Source organism: Echinococcus granulosus (genome assembly GCF_000524195.1).
Source record: "Echinococcus granulosus chromosome Unknown EG_S00005, whole genome shotgun sequence".
Taxonomy (NCBI): Eukaryota; Metazoa; Platyhelminthes; class Cestoda; order Cyclophyllidea; family Taeniidae; genus Echinococcus; species Echinococcus granulosus.
The window spans coordinates 1,399,536-1,414,956 of record NW_020170385.1 but is presented as its reverse complement, the minus strand read 5'-3'; the positions used below and the strand labels follow the sequence as shown (position 1 = coordinate 1,414,956).

The 15,421-nt window shown below is 38.6% G+C and overlaps 1 protein-coding gene across 1 annotated transcript; it reads left to right on the top strand. All coding sequences in view use genetic code 11, as the record gives it.

Annotated features, from left to right (window-relative positions):
- Window positions 1–3,855: 3,855 nt before the first annotated feature.
- Window positions 3,856–14,179, top strand: EGR_01409 (Kyphoscoliosis peptidase; the record flags this gene model as incomplete). Its single annotated transcript, XM_024490658.1, has 8 exons — window positions 3,856–4,299; window positions 4,337–4,441; window positions 5,071–5,259; window positions 7,080–7,208; window positions 9,173–9,391; window positions 10,671–10,943; window positions 13,021–13,458; window positions 13,832–14,179. The coding sequence occupies 8 exons, from the start codon at window positions 3,856–3,858 to the stop codon at window positions 14,177–14,179; spliced, it is 2,145 nt and encodes a 714-aa protein (XP_024354982.1).
- Window positions 14,180–15,421: the final 1,242 nt, after the last annotated feature.

The window sequence follows — 15,421 nt, the reverse complement described above, 5'->3', positions numbered from 1 at the left end:
TTTTCATCCCATTTCGTAAACTCCAAAAGTATTTTATGATTTTTGGCGTAATTTTAACACATCCTCCAAAAACTTAGATTATAACAAAGATCTGCCTCAGAGTACTATCTACCATAGCAATGAGTAATATCCCAACAATTTAAATGAGCATTTATTCTGATACTTTTTTGGCATTTAGTTTATGATCAGGCTCTAATAAATTGGGACATTAATGAACCATATCCGCCTACTTTTCTGTAAAATAAGTTGTATTTCAGTAGTGTTTATTAGGTTCCTGATAAGAGGAGAAAATTACTGTCCAATGCATGAGAGAACTTTTAAAGCGACTAAATAATGTGTATCGCCACTTATGAGGGAGCAGAGAATTTCCGTGACACTTGGCCGACCTTATACTTTTTGATTTCAGTGGATAATATGGGGGGCTCATAACACTGTATCACAAAACATGCCATCTCTTTAGACTATCAAGTGCCGCTGATGTTTAACGTGGAATCGATTTTAATGGAAGGTGTAGTAAAATCACAAACACGTTTATTATTATGAGCCTCCTCTTTGAGTGATTCACACGCTGATGGTATGTCATAAAAATGCCGTGCATCCAGATTTGACGGGAATCTCACTTTAAGTCGAACTTTCTGTGAACTAAAACTTAAACAAGCGTGCCACCAGGTTTCATGGAAAACAGAAAATAAACACTACGAGCTAAAATCATGCAAAGGATTACACATTTAGATGCAATGAAACTAGGCAGTCAGTTATATGAAGCAATGGCAGATTCATTAGAGTTCTAGAAAACTGAGGAGGAAATAAAGCGCAAGGACCGCGAAATTCCAATGATTTCAGTTTTACAGTAAATTATTGAATCACTGACGAAATTGTAGCGTGAGAAAATCAAATTCAGCCAAAGAAAACCACTATGACGAACTTGACTTTAAGTGTAAATCACTCTTAACTTTCATTAATCTCTCTGATTAATCGTGGTATAAAATGCTGCACTGCACATTCTTCCAAGAATCTTTCTGAACAATTGAGTAATCTCCTACTTAGCATGAGTGCTAAGGGAAAAATTATTGTAAAGGAATTCAGCAATAGACAGAATCGCCAGCTAAGCTTCTTAAATTCTTAAAAGAATAATCGTATTTTGTTTTAAGCTCCCCCTTTTCATCGAAGGTGGAATTCTTGGATAAAACTAAAACATGCATCTTATTAATCATATAATATTTTTGGATGTTTAAGTAAATGTTCACCAATAGGCCTTCAACCGGCAGGAGTGATTATTAGGCAATTATTAGGACACAGAGTATCCGATTTGAAGAAGTAAGCAACTATTGCAAAGTTGTCTGCTGCCCCATCTACGCGCTAGTAGTGCATTTACTTGCCTAAGGAAAACAGCACAATCCAATCGCTTGTCGACATGCACAATCACGCGGACGCAACAGTGAGGTCTTGACTGTTTCCATTGTGCAGTAAGGTAGCATTTGTTGCAGCTGATACGCGTTACCTAGGCAACTCAGTGAATTCACTTAACTAAGCATGGAACAAAGTGCATTTTCCAAAACCCCCATTAAATCAGTGAAGCAAGTTTTGTCGAAATCTGTCTCCCAATTTCAATAAAATTCGCAGTAATTGCTGAAAGCTTTGGATTAAAAAATACGTGATTTTGCTAAAAATGTTATTGCTAGACAAGACTTTATCAACATGTTACCTACCATAGATTTCGATTTTCGGTTTTTTCAAATATTTCACCATTTTACTGGGATTAGAGTGCAAACCTAAAAAACAGTCCAATTAATGAATTTCCTTCAAGTAAAATGAGTAAAAAAAGTACGATAAACCTCTACAAGGCGTTCGCTAGGTGACTTCAGCTGAATAAAATTGCATTGAACCAATTCCCACGTCTCAAAGTACATCGTACTAGTATATTTTGGATGCCTTTATTGTCTTATTGGCGGGATTGTTAAGGAATTTTGGTCTGCATAACAAATGACATATATCTATATCCATTAGAGGCTTTCCATTGAGATCTTCAAACTCGATTTCACGATCTTCGCTTGATCTGACACCGGTCTTACCACGCGAGATGTAACTGCAGAAGAATGATACAAGTTTATAAACTACCATTTATGAGATAGTATGATTTGTAGTGTCACTGCTGATAGACTAGTGAAGGAATATGAGGCAGACTTTAACCGGCCGTGTCCACCAGGACAGTCAGGCAGCAGTTGATCGCGGCTTCACACACGTGTACATGCCGACATTATGAAAAGGCTTCGACAACGAGGCACTCCCGAGGGTAGATACTGGCCCGTTCGCATCACATTCGTAAACGCCCACTATATCTTGGTCACAAGTCATGAAGGGTTTTGGTATTGAGTTTGCAGGCAACTTATCAGAACCTTTTCTGTGAAAGTGCGTCTTTGTAAAGGAATTTGGGCTGTGCAGATAAAAAGGCTAATTCTTACACGATATCACAATTTCTGTTCACTAAACCAAGCAAAATTATGCATCCCAAATGCTTGAAAATGATAAATTTTGGCATGTAAATTATGCCAAATCTTCTAGGATTTCGCATAGAAAGTGTTATTAAATATGTGAGACTTGTAAAACAGCGGTAAGGGCACGCTACACCAATACCAGTTTCGTATTGATTAGCAAATGTTTGTTGTAGTCTTAAAAGCAACATCTTTTTTTACAATCCTCAACTGTCAAGAGTAGAGTACAAAATCAGATTTTGGTGAAGTAAAATGGGTTACATCGTGTCATTGCATTGATTTTATGGCTGAACACCTTGTATAATATCGGCGAAAATCGAAAGATCCTTCTGCGAGGCATATATTGTTCCATAAACTTGGTAAAATATAGGCAAACATATTTTGTCCATGACAAAATCACCGTACTGCAATTAAGTTGCGAAATAGGATGGTTCTTTTAAAGAAGCAGGGAGCCAAAGCAGGTCTAGCTCATTGCTCAAATGTGATTAGTAAAGCCAGATAGCACTTTATGTGTTCAAGGAGTGAGCAAACCGCACTCGCTCTTGTTACCACCGCTTGAACTTTAAATGAGACAGTAAAATAATTAAACGGAAGTGCCACACATTCCCCACTGAAATTAAAAACAATTTTAAACAATTCACTGGTTTATGTGTACCATTGCAGCAAAAATATAACAGGGTTTATAGTAATTCAATCTAAGATTACCTTGAGATAAAACCATCTCGTGCAGGTGCCCCGCAGTGTCAATTGCTTTTTCTGTAACAATTGCTCATTTTAGCAGATTCAATCGAAAAACGCTTATAATCTCTAAAGTCGGAAGCTGCGAACTCGTTTGACGTTTTACACTTGCTCTTTATCACGGGATTTTGGGGCCTTATTTTGTGGTTTTGAACTTACACTAGCAGATAATTGCTTGCCCCAATTCTAATAATTGTTTTAATAATTAAACGTGATTTCAAAAACAAATTCTAAGTAAATTTTTAAATCCTTTTGAGACAAGTATTTCATCAAGCGTATCTCCCACTGCTGACTGACCATTGCAGATTGGTACGGTTTTAGCGGGTGTGATTTACACAAGTTCATGGAGCGTAGAAGGGTAGCGTCTATTTATCAAATAGACAAGATCACGTACTTTCCGGTTGATCTAATTAGTTACTGAACCGTTTAGACCACAAATTAGTACTTCACCTGTAACTTATTTACTTTTCAATTACACTGAATGAACCACACCGGGATTAGTGGGAATTTTGAACAAAATTTGTAAATATCCCAAAATTTTAAGGCTTTTGTAGTTTGTCACAGTCGCAACGGATTTTTTTAAAAGCCTGTAAATTCACTTGAGCACCGCTAAGAGAACAATAAAATGTGTGAGATCGAGTCGAGCGATAATGTGTATCCCTCAATTGGGCAGGCATTTGAGTCAATGTTGAGATACTCAGGCATTCCCTGCGTGACGGTGCGTGGAATAGCGAAGAGCATGGACTATAAGGTGGGCCAACCACTAGTACAGAAGGAGGAGCCTCTATTCCACCCGGAGACGGGCGCGTTACCTGCCCAGATAGCAAGTCTGCAGCACTCATGGAATGCGGCCTACGTGGATGGTCTGTGGCGCCTCTACGACTGCACCTGGGCCGCCCAGCGTCTCGCCATGGGGACGCGGGAGGGTCTCCCCAAGTCCTCCCAGGCCGTCACGCTACAGTACGAGACCGACATGTTCTACTATCAGGTCGATCCTACCAAACTCATCTACACTCACTACCCCTTCGAGGATGTCTGGCAACTCATTGACCCCCCCGTCTCCATCGTGGTAATGCCATCCCCTTCTTCCACCATTCACATATTAGGGATTTGAGTACCAGATCAAACGTCCGCTTCAAACTACAAAACATTGCCGGCCCGTTAGAAATATTATGAAGCAAATTAGATTCTCGAACCTAACACTCGACCATGTAAGTTTCCGAAGATGACAAGGAGTAGCTGGTCACTATTTATCAAATAACGATATAAAAGCCTCTGCAAACGGAATAAAATAATGAATTTATTTTCTTCCTTCACGCTATATTTGTGGCATTTTATTTTAGACAACTCAACAAAATATCAGTTATAATCAGTCATTATGTCGTGCATTTAACAAAATATGATAGTAAATCGTGATTTTGGTCTCTCGAAAAGGATGAATTTATATGCATATGCGCTTATTTTAGACGGTTATTTTAACCCAGCCAATGTCACCCTAAATAACAGTTATTAAATTGTTGTCGAAAACTAATGTAATTCCGCAATATTTGGCAGACTAAGACTAGTTCTCTTTAGCAATGCTTGAATTTATAAAATTATTTAATTTAATAAAAGCCATAAGATTAGAGTGAGGTGTAATATTGCCTGGGCATGCGCATTGGTACAGTGACTCCAAGCCACACACATGGTTGTGAACTCGACGGCATTTTTGGTAACATTTCAGAACCCTTGCCATTTCAAGATAGTGAAGTAGCATTATTTCAAAACAAAAATCAAAAACCTGTTATAACTCCATTTAGATGCTTAAAACTAGTTTTAACGTTTCTGTTTGTGTTATTAGAGTTTTGCTACGTGGCCACTGCTGAAACCTGCTTTCTTTCAATATGGCCTTCATCTATTCTCTCACCAAGAGGGTGTGGTTGCGGTCGAAAATCAACTGGTTTTGAAATTAAAAATCCTCCCTGAAAACATCACAAAGCTTCTCTTTACCTATCAGCTTAACCTCGAAGGCTTTGGAAATATTGATGTGGTAAGTGGCTAACTTCAATAATTTCAACTGGTAAATTAAACTTACCTACCAACCTGCGTTGGAAGCACTGGCTTAAGCAACACATGATCCAGTTGTTCAAGTTGTATTTTCGAAGATATAACGACTGAAAACCCTTATGAGATGAGCAAATTGGCAAAGATTGTCAAAAAGAAGTTGCTGCAAAACTAATCCATTATTCCATGGTGGTGTTACCATAAACGAAGTCAAGGATGCAAAAGTATGATCTTGTTAGTTTGCTCACTTTACCGCCCTGCAATAAGGTGTTCATGCCTAAATTTATGTTCATCAAATATAGTTTAAAAACTTTTACTGCTTTCACCACGGGAAAGCAAGCGGGGTTCTGCCCTCCATAAAAGTGTTTTTAATTAAAATATCTCCCTCCCAAGCTACCCAAGATTTGTCTGGTGGTGTATAATTGGAGCTAATTTCGTCAATGTGTAGCGTAACGTATCTGAACTCCTTTCAAAAGGAGTAATTTTGGACAGCAACATCAAAGTCGTTGTGTCACCTGTTTTCTTGATAAATATTCGCTTGTAAATTGCCTACCCAAAATTGTCAGGTTTGCTGTGCTTGGAAATATTGTATAATTTCACTAGATATTACTTAATATGAGCCGCTTATAAACATGCATTATAGCAATTGGATTCTTAAAACGTAGTAGCAAATCACTTTCTTGGTTTCTCATGATCTTTTCATGTTTAGGTAGCAGTTTATTAGCAAAGTAGGGATTTCAGTGCTTCTGTAAAAACATTCGTTGTTTCACTCTTCTCTTACTATTTTCAAATGATTTTAAAATGATTGATGAGGAGATCTTTGTAGTACTTATAGATTTCGCTGAAATGATTATTATCGTTTTTAATCGTCTTAGCTTCAGGTGAAGCCTATTTTTCCCATCCACAGTGTTAAATTGTGGTGTTTGCGATAGAGACTGATGTTTCTCGCTCTTCACCTAATTTTCTCATGAGCGTTGCATACCATTATTAGGAAATTGTTATTCAGAACATAAATGTTTTCGGTGGCTCTGCTGGAGTTGAAGTCAATGAGGAGGCATGACAGCTAGATGCATGGATACTTAGAAATTTTACTCTTTCATAGATGTGTCGCGTAAAGTAACATTAACGTTAGCATAAGAAGTTTAGTTTGTTCCATTAAGAAGAATCATCTGTGCTAGAGCCATTGAAACTTCATGTAGTTCATATTTACGTAAACTGAAACTACAGATAGTCTTCCCTCTATACTTCCTGAAACTGAACGAATCTCACGTTTGGTGCCGGAATAAGTGACACTTATTGTGGCTCAAAACGTTTAAAATAGAAACAATATAAACACTATTATAGAAGATAAAGAAGATCAATGCAAGTGGTAATGTTTAATCAGCATATTGTTTTGGTTGCCAAACTTTTTGATGCAATTAAAAAACAATGTTAAAGTTTTCTAATAACAGAATTCCTACTTGTTCTTTTTGCCTTTGTGGTGGGATTTTCTACGGTACTTATTTCAAAACCAAGTTTTAATTAGGCTTTACAGTTACGTAAAAGCTTTGCCGGTCGGTTAGCACAATGCCCATAGTAGGGAATGAAACAAACTTAAATGAGTAATGATATACGGAGCACCTTCGAGAGAATTCGATTCCATACGGTAAAATTTAAAATTTAAATGATTTCAATGAGAGAACATTTTTCTAAAACTCTGAATGCTAAATATAGTCGGCCAAATGATTCCACATTTTGTCAGCCCAACACAATTGAGCAGTCCATGTCTATCAATATGCTCCCTAGAGCATAAGTATTTCATTTTAGGGCTCCAGTAAGACGCGATTTGGCATGCATGAAATAGCTCCAGAGGAATCATGCGTAATTTTCCGCTTTCGTCTACCAAAGAAGGGTGACTACAACCTCGTCATCTACGCCAGACACTCCGGCGAACAGGTATGTCCTATTAGTTGCTAAAAGTCCAGCTGATCGGCATGTATCCATTTTTTTGCAGTTACGACTAACCTGGTGATATTTGTCATTCTGGTGAATTTAGTTTACTAAAATATGGAGTAAATTCAACTCAATTCTGAAAAGCTAATTAAATATGACTTGAAAATCTAAGCTGATGATGGATGTAAAACCACAATTTACAGTACAAGGATTGCTGGAATGTTTCATCATCTGGCATCACATATTCTAGCTGCATAAAATTGGATTTATGACGCTGGTTCTGCTGAAACAGCGTGTATGACCTCATTTGGAGGAGATCCTGTTAGAAACTTTTGAGAGCAAAAGCGTAGTTTAGCCCTTTAAATTGGGACAAAATTCAGGTTTTGTAGTTCATAGTTCCTACATTATACCTATATTGTGATTTTCGCACTTAGATCAAATTAGGCAGATGTATACAACTAGACGTTGGATAAAACAGGGTCAAATTTATATGAAGTAAATAATAATAAAACAGTCGCAACGAAGTTAGTAATCCAACTTGCTTAGCTTCCTTACCTACTGATAACAATAGCCGTCATTTATGTCTGAAGATTGCAACACTCTGCAGATGCGATGCATTTGTTATTTATTTCCACTTTTTTCCATTTTATTTGAACCAACAATCAACTAAATATGTATATTCTCCTTTTCAAAAGGTACCAGAAGGCAAAGAATGCGACTGATATAATCGGCAACCTTGCTGGACGCATTTAGTCTTCTTTAAAGTTAACAAAACTTGAGAAATTTGCTGGCCAATCTTGAGGAGAAGCCTTCCTAACTGATTTACTAACTGCTCTCTGAACCCCTAAATAAATAACTTAGGAGCTGACGCTTTATTTAATCTCAGCCATTTGAATTTATATTGTCAGCAGCGCAAAATGGGCGAACTCGTTGAAATGTGTTGACTTGGAGGCTAACTCTCATCAGTATAGCCAAAATAAACCACCATTTTTCGATGAACTATTCTAAAGGCGAGATCAGAAATTATCTGCATTCATTACATCAGTTTTGTTATATCTGGATCCGTTTCGCACAAGCAGAATTTTTTATTTCATCACACCTTACGACCTCGACAGACACGCATACAAACCGGTGTCCGTTCAGCAAATGCCATAAATCAGAGGGTTGGAATCAAGGGCGACACCGATGCAACTAAGCCTCAGCCAAACTAGCCAGGTCTCAAAAAAGGCGTTGATTGAGGCCACAAACATTATTGCGCATAGAATTAGTGAAAGAAATCATGCTTTTACGAGCATAACTTTTGGATTATCCGATATGATACATAAAAATGCTTACATCTCTTATTAGTGCAAATATCACTTGCGCACTGTGGACTAATAAACACATCAATACCTACGTTTTCCTGAATTCAAGTACAAGACCATAAAATGGACGGCTGTTTCCAAATCAGTACGGACTTTATACGTTTCATTGAGCTACTTCAGTCATTATATAGTAACTTCCTCTTAGATCAACGCTACAGGAGCGATGAGATGCGCAGTTTTTGTGTAATTACAATGCTGCAGTTTTGGAGCCTGAAGAACTTCTCGGGGTGACTATCACTAACTAATTTTCAAAATAAGTTTATCCACCTTGCCTCCTCATTGATTTTAGAGCAGATTATTTTACACCATTTCACGTTTTCAGATAAAATACTTGTCATTTTTGTTAATAACACTTTTCCAGCAATTAACAACTAGATTTTGGTTGAAATTCGTCATGTCATTTTAAATGGTTCAGCAAATAACTGTATTATATTGATACTATGAAGCGCAAAGCGGGGTGCAACGTGTGCGATTTTGACGATTGTAATTTACAAGTGGAAAAGGTTACGATTTTTCGTGTAGGTCAAAACTTTTCGCGGATTAGAATCGGTGGGTACTGGTTGTAAAATGCAAGACTTGAGATATTGAGTTTGCCCATTGTAGCTCTTTTCTGACGTCTGCGAGTATCGAGTCACAGCGAGGGGGAAGGAGGGGGAGGGTGGTTCTCTATCTGCCTTGCCCTTCCCGCCTACCGCGCAGGCAAATTACGGCCCTACCGAGAAGGCCTCTGAGTACGGCCTTGAGACACTGCCGCGGGGACTCCCTCCCCTCATTAAAAGTCCCAAGGGAACTGTCGAAATACGCTTCGTTGCTGCTGAAATCGTAAGTCACGTAATTATCCTCCATTGCGGTCGTTCTCTCACCAAAATCACCCCAACATAAAGGAAGTACCGAAAAACCACTGAATTCGCAGAAAAAATAAGTAAAATCAATGTTATAACTCTAACTTCTACTTGACCAGAACAAATAGTTAAATCGAAGGTTTGTAAGAGAAGCCTGTTTAATTACTTCCATATCATTCAAAGCTTTTCGGCTGTCTTTTTTCGCGTCATCAGCTGGAACACTCCATTTAATAGGACTTCTGTCTTCTGCATTTTACTAAATGTGATTTGCGAAACCTTTTACATTCCACAAATTTTATTAGCCATATTCCTTTTGACAAGTTATCATGAATGTTTGCAGTGAGGCATCTCATTGCCACTTAATAAACGAGACAGTTATTACAATTTTTAACTGGCCAAGAAGTTATTAGAAAATAAAAATCTCAAAAAAAAGATTTCCAAATTCCTTAGAATGATCTCTTGCGTCAATTCTGTTCAATCGTTTACGCAAAGTCTTAAATAAATGGTTAGTGATTACTGAATAAGGCGAAACTACTTCTGGTTGTTACAAATTCACCTCGCCGTACAGGGCAGGAGCGAGGGACTGAGAGGGAAACGACTGTCAGTATGAGGATTGGAAGACACGGCAAGCCTAGCCATCGATTTGGCCTTGTAGGGTTCTATTTTTACCTCTGAATACACGCGCGAACCACTTTTTCTACAGACCGTGGCATCCAAGTTTCTTCAGCCATTAATGATATAAAATGATGGCTAACATTCTGACCTGTTGGTTAAATTATAACGACATTCAATCGAAATGATACTTTGGTAACGACGAACCTGCCAAAACACGATTTTCAATGAAATCGCCTAACAACGTTCCATTTCTCGATCGTTTCTCACTTTAGGCTAACTTTATGAGTATTAATTCATTATTTTGAAGGAACTCCGCAGTGTGCTTGCAATGCAATATTTATTTCAGAATTTTTTAAATGATTTCTGCTTTTTGTTACCTATTTAGTAAATGCAAAATACAAAGTTGGGAAAGTGTCCAAGCTAAGGTGTATTTGAATAATTTTAGGAATAAAACAGCCGCATCTCTGTGGTAAGCCTGATTTTCTCGATTATGAAGGATTGAGAGAATCTAATTTTATCAGAAAAAAAACCAGTAGCATTTGGCAACTGTTTTTGCAAAAAGATACGTTGCTAATCCAAGCTTCTTCTAAGCGCCCTTTCAGTTTCTCTAATCCTTTAAATAATTTATATGCAAAATGATATAGTTCGAAGACACTTTTATGTTGCAGGAGAATCGCATACCCCGTCTTACAGCTCGCCTAAAGTCGCTTTCAGTTAAACCGGAGCTGCTAGAGAATTGCATTCTCCTGAGAGACATTGAGGCGTCTGTGCCGACGACAGGTGTGTCGGTGCTCACAGGAACGGGTCCCTGCGTCCCTATGTCAGTCCTTAATGCCTACCTACCCGAGCCCGGCGAGTACGCCCTCGAAGTGTACGCCGCACCGTCCGACTCTGACGAACCCACAGCCTACCACCTAGTGCGTCCCTGCTTCCGTATCCTTCTTCCTCCCCTTTCGCTGCCTACTCTGCTTCTCCATCAAGGAGAAGTTAGGCGTTAAATAGTAACACTACGTAATTTGCTCGATAGCTGAGTGACGTCCGGACTAAATAAAAGCTTTAAGTATGCAGGCCATTTGCGTAAAATGCTATTACTCGGAAATCAGCCCCACTGCTAACGCCTCCCATTCCCGTGAGATGTGTAATGCGCCGATACGATGGTATCAAGTAATGCCGCCTTTTCTGAACTTACATGAATGTAATAATGACATGCGGTGGCGGGTTTGAGGAAAAAACGGTTTGTGACATTGCCATTAAAATATTTAGCTTCACTCATTGAAAGCGCGCTTAAGACTGCAGACTTGAGAATTTCAATCATACTGTTTCGTTGATGAACATAGGTTAGATTGCACATACGGCAACTTGCTCCTGAGTCAGTAATTTAGCATTTACATTTATTAAACCCCGTAGGATGGCTCGTGACTTGGATTATTTATTCCTCTGAAGATAATACAAATCAAATTGCTCTAACACTACAAACCACAAAGGTATGAAAAATAAACTGCACCCAAAGTAGAAAAAAACGTGTATGTCTGTTAGCAACAATACATTGAAGCTATATTATTAAAATCATCCATCAGTGGCAATAATGTATCGTAATTAGGAAGTGCCAACCTATTCAAATGTCCAATTGACCGTGCCAAAACTAACACTAACGTGGATAAATCGGTAATTTATGTGACTTTTTCACTCCGAAATCTCAGTTGCGAGCTTTTAATGGACTCAACTGATGAATAAACAAGTCCTTATTGTACTTTTGTTTGTCAGTATTACTTTCCACGGTTCTTCAAACGGCAAATTTGCTGGTATATAAAGTTGTCTTATTTTCTAGGTGTTTCACTTTCATAGCTTGTGTTGTATGCAACAAATGTTTTATGTTTCTGTTCTTATGGTACTAGTCTGTGATTTCAAAACTACTGATTTTGAAAGCAATTTTCCATATAACTTTGCTTGTAAATAATGGCGATAGCAACATGCAGAGTTTAACTTTCATTGCGAACACCCAGGATCTTTATGGGAATCTGCGCATTTAATTTGATTTTCGAAACAGCTGAAAATGCTTGCTTGTTGCCCCTAATCTCCGCACACATTTACGCTAATTCAGGAATTGATGGAAGGGAGTGCTTCGGTTTCTTTTGCTGGCGTAGCGAATTCTTGAATCCATCAGCAGACTTTCAACAGCCGAAAATTTTTGGGAATGATAATTTGGGTAAATAATTTCATGCGTCATATCTTCGTAATTACTTGATAGGATTTTGATAATTCTTTCCTACAATAAGCATAACTCCTGCTGTTTTTCTAATCTAAATCAAAAGTTAACAAGTAGCATTTTCAGCTACTGTAAAGTTCAGATCTTTCTCATAATTACAGGCGAAAACATTTGTTTCTGCTTACAATTTACCGTTCCTAAGCGAATTCATTTCGACGTTCATCCTACGCTGGCTTTTGTGAAATGCAATATCTGTTATTTCTATCCAAATGGTTTACCCACTTTACCGAAATTGATTAATCATACGTAGAATAAAAATAACTTCAAATAAATGCCATTTTTGTTGAAGTGCGAATTTCGGGCATTTACCTGAAATCACTATGACACGCATACTTAGTCTAATTTGTGCCATTCTTCGTATATGATTGCCTTCGATACCAGCGTATATTTAACAAAATATAGTTAAAAGTATTTAAGGGTTCATTATTTTTCAGAAACCCACATCTATTTTGGCAACACTAACAAATGATATGCGCTTAAATGAAGTACACCAATCTAGTGGGTTAATTGGGCCTTCTGTAGGTTGTCACGTCTGAAGAAAACTCATTTGTTGCCCACTTCCTTTGATCCCTTAATTACATAAATACTCCACAGCCAGTTTACTCTGTCGTTAGCGTGGTACAGGGAATCCAAGGTTACGGTCTAGTTAGGATATTAAACCCAATTTAGTGGAATTTGCTATTTCTAAAACAGGAAGGTCAGTATACCAAACAACCGTTCTGTTTTAGGCCTGGCAATTTCTCATTGAGGCAGAGGCGGGAAAACCTCTCTCAGCCCCACTTCTCAGCCGCTTGGCTACAATAAATCTCGGTCCACAGGACAACACATGGCAGAATCTTGGTTTCCGCACACTCAGCCATCCTGACCCACTAGTGCGAGTGCGGACGGCGGGACGGACAGGCTCAGAGCGCTTGCTGAGGCTAAAAAACAAGTCGCAGATTCTGCAGCGTTTTATGGGCTCCCAGGGCATTCATTCGCAGCAGGCGGAGGCAACTGAACCGGGTAAAGAACCCTCACAACCGATAGAGACGAACCCTGAGGAAGAGCAAGGCTCCCGACCAGTAGACAGGGAGGCCTGTGATCTTCAAATCATACTAGGATTGCCAGAACAACAGAAGGTTTGCCTTATAAGCCAACTTGTGGACATTTCTGGAGATGAAGAGGAGGTAATTTGACATATCATTCTAGCTTTAAATTCACAAGGCTGAAAACACTCAATCATATAATAAGTGGAAAGTTGTAACATCTTTGTAGGCAAATGTTATCATTAGTATTTTGACAAACAATACATTCCATTTCAATTGTTCAATTGACGATTATTGGAACATTATTCACGTTAACGGATGAAAATTGTAACAAGTAATGTTTTAGTGATGGAAATATAACTACTTCTGAGACGAAATTTGCATGTACAATTGTCTCAGCAAGAAATTAACACTAATTTTGCTATTTATTGAAAAACTGAAATAAAATACTTATTTTTAGTGGACGCTGTTTTGCTTGTATGCTGTTAATAACATAAATGACACTGCATTGTAGGACGTAACGGGCTATCTGCTGCAGAAAGCAAATGCTCTCGAAGACGAAGAACCACAACCTGGAGACAGGTCCAGTACATTGAGTAGAGATATACCAAGTCAGGTGGTCAACTTGCTCATTCGAATACCGAAGGGTGGTTCCTTCTACAAGCTGTACCTCTATGCCGTGCCAATGGAGCAGAACATCACAGGCTCTATTCCACTCGTCTTTACTTACCTGATCGACGCCCCACTGCGTCTAAGCGCTGCCGAGGCGCCGTACATCGGCGCCACGGCGGGCGAATTCCCCGAAAAGATCGAAAAGCGCGAGGCTGCTGAGGAGGCTGCAGCAGCCAAGGGCCATCGCTGACCAAAGCAACTGTCGCTTAAACCCTACACATCCACGTCACTATAGGTGTTTTCACGTTATATTTTTCCTTACGTTTCTCAGTTTGCTTTGTTGGGGGTCTCTTAGGTCTGTTAACAATGCTTAATGCCTGCATTTATAGTTGCTATATCACCATTGAATTAACTGCAATAGCTTCGGCCCTCAAGCACAAGAAGCTTTTCTCTTTTATGCCCTTCTAGACCCTATAAACTGAGTTGAACCTCATTACCAATCCCTCCATGCTTTCATTGATTTGATTGTGATAGTGCTGATACTGCCTATTTCGTTTCTGCAAACACGTGATTTCGGAAGGCACAATGACTTAAGAGAGTTATTCCCCAAGTAAATTATGATTGCTCAATTTTCTTGATCCGGCATATCACATGCCCATTTTCTCGAAGTAACTTTGACCTTGTGAGTAACATAACATCGCCCTTTCTCAGGTGAACTCACATTAGACATGTACCCTTTTGCAGAGCATAGTTAAGTTGGGTTTCGCTTGTTAAACACTCATGTCCTCATTTATTATTAACAGAAGGGAGGGATACCTTTTCCAAGCCGCACATTTACTCGTCATTTGCGATCCAAATACGTATCTATACAACTGACATAAACAAACTTCGCATTGATTCGAGAACAGGAAAACAGTCAAATGACCGATCCAAAAACATTTTTCAGTCACTTAGACATTTTAAACAAGACCATTGTTCAGGTTTTAAAGCGGGGATAATTCCCAGTTAAAAATAGGCTGCAAATTGTAACCCCATCAAATGGGTCAGTTGTAGCGTCCGGATCTTTTCTGGAGTCGCAATATACCATGTCGGTATAATAATATTTTTATTTTAAAAGCGTAGGAAAGTTAAAAGGCCATAAACATGGCAATGCTACCAAAATAGAGGTACGAAACAAGAAGACATAAGGACCCCATGTTTAAATGCCCAGTGAGGCAAATAGACAGACTGGTTTTAGTAAACCATTGGTTACAGAGGTTCATAGCCATTTACAGTGCGAAAAATGCCATATGTGGCTTAAATATACGACTACTCAAACGTGTAAACAGACATCTTAAATTTGATACAATAGTACGGCTTACATATTTAGAATGATGTTGTGCTTAAGGTATTAAATGCACCAACGCACAAATGCCGCAGTGTGGGGATTTGGTACTTTGCATCAACAAGTGCTTAAAGTTGGGAAAATCCAGTCTCGTGGATTATGCATAAA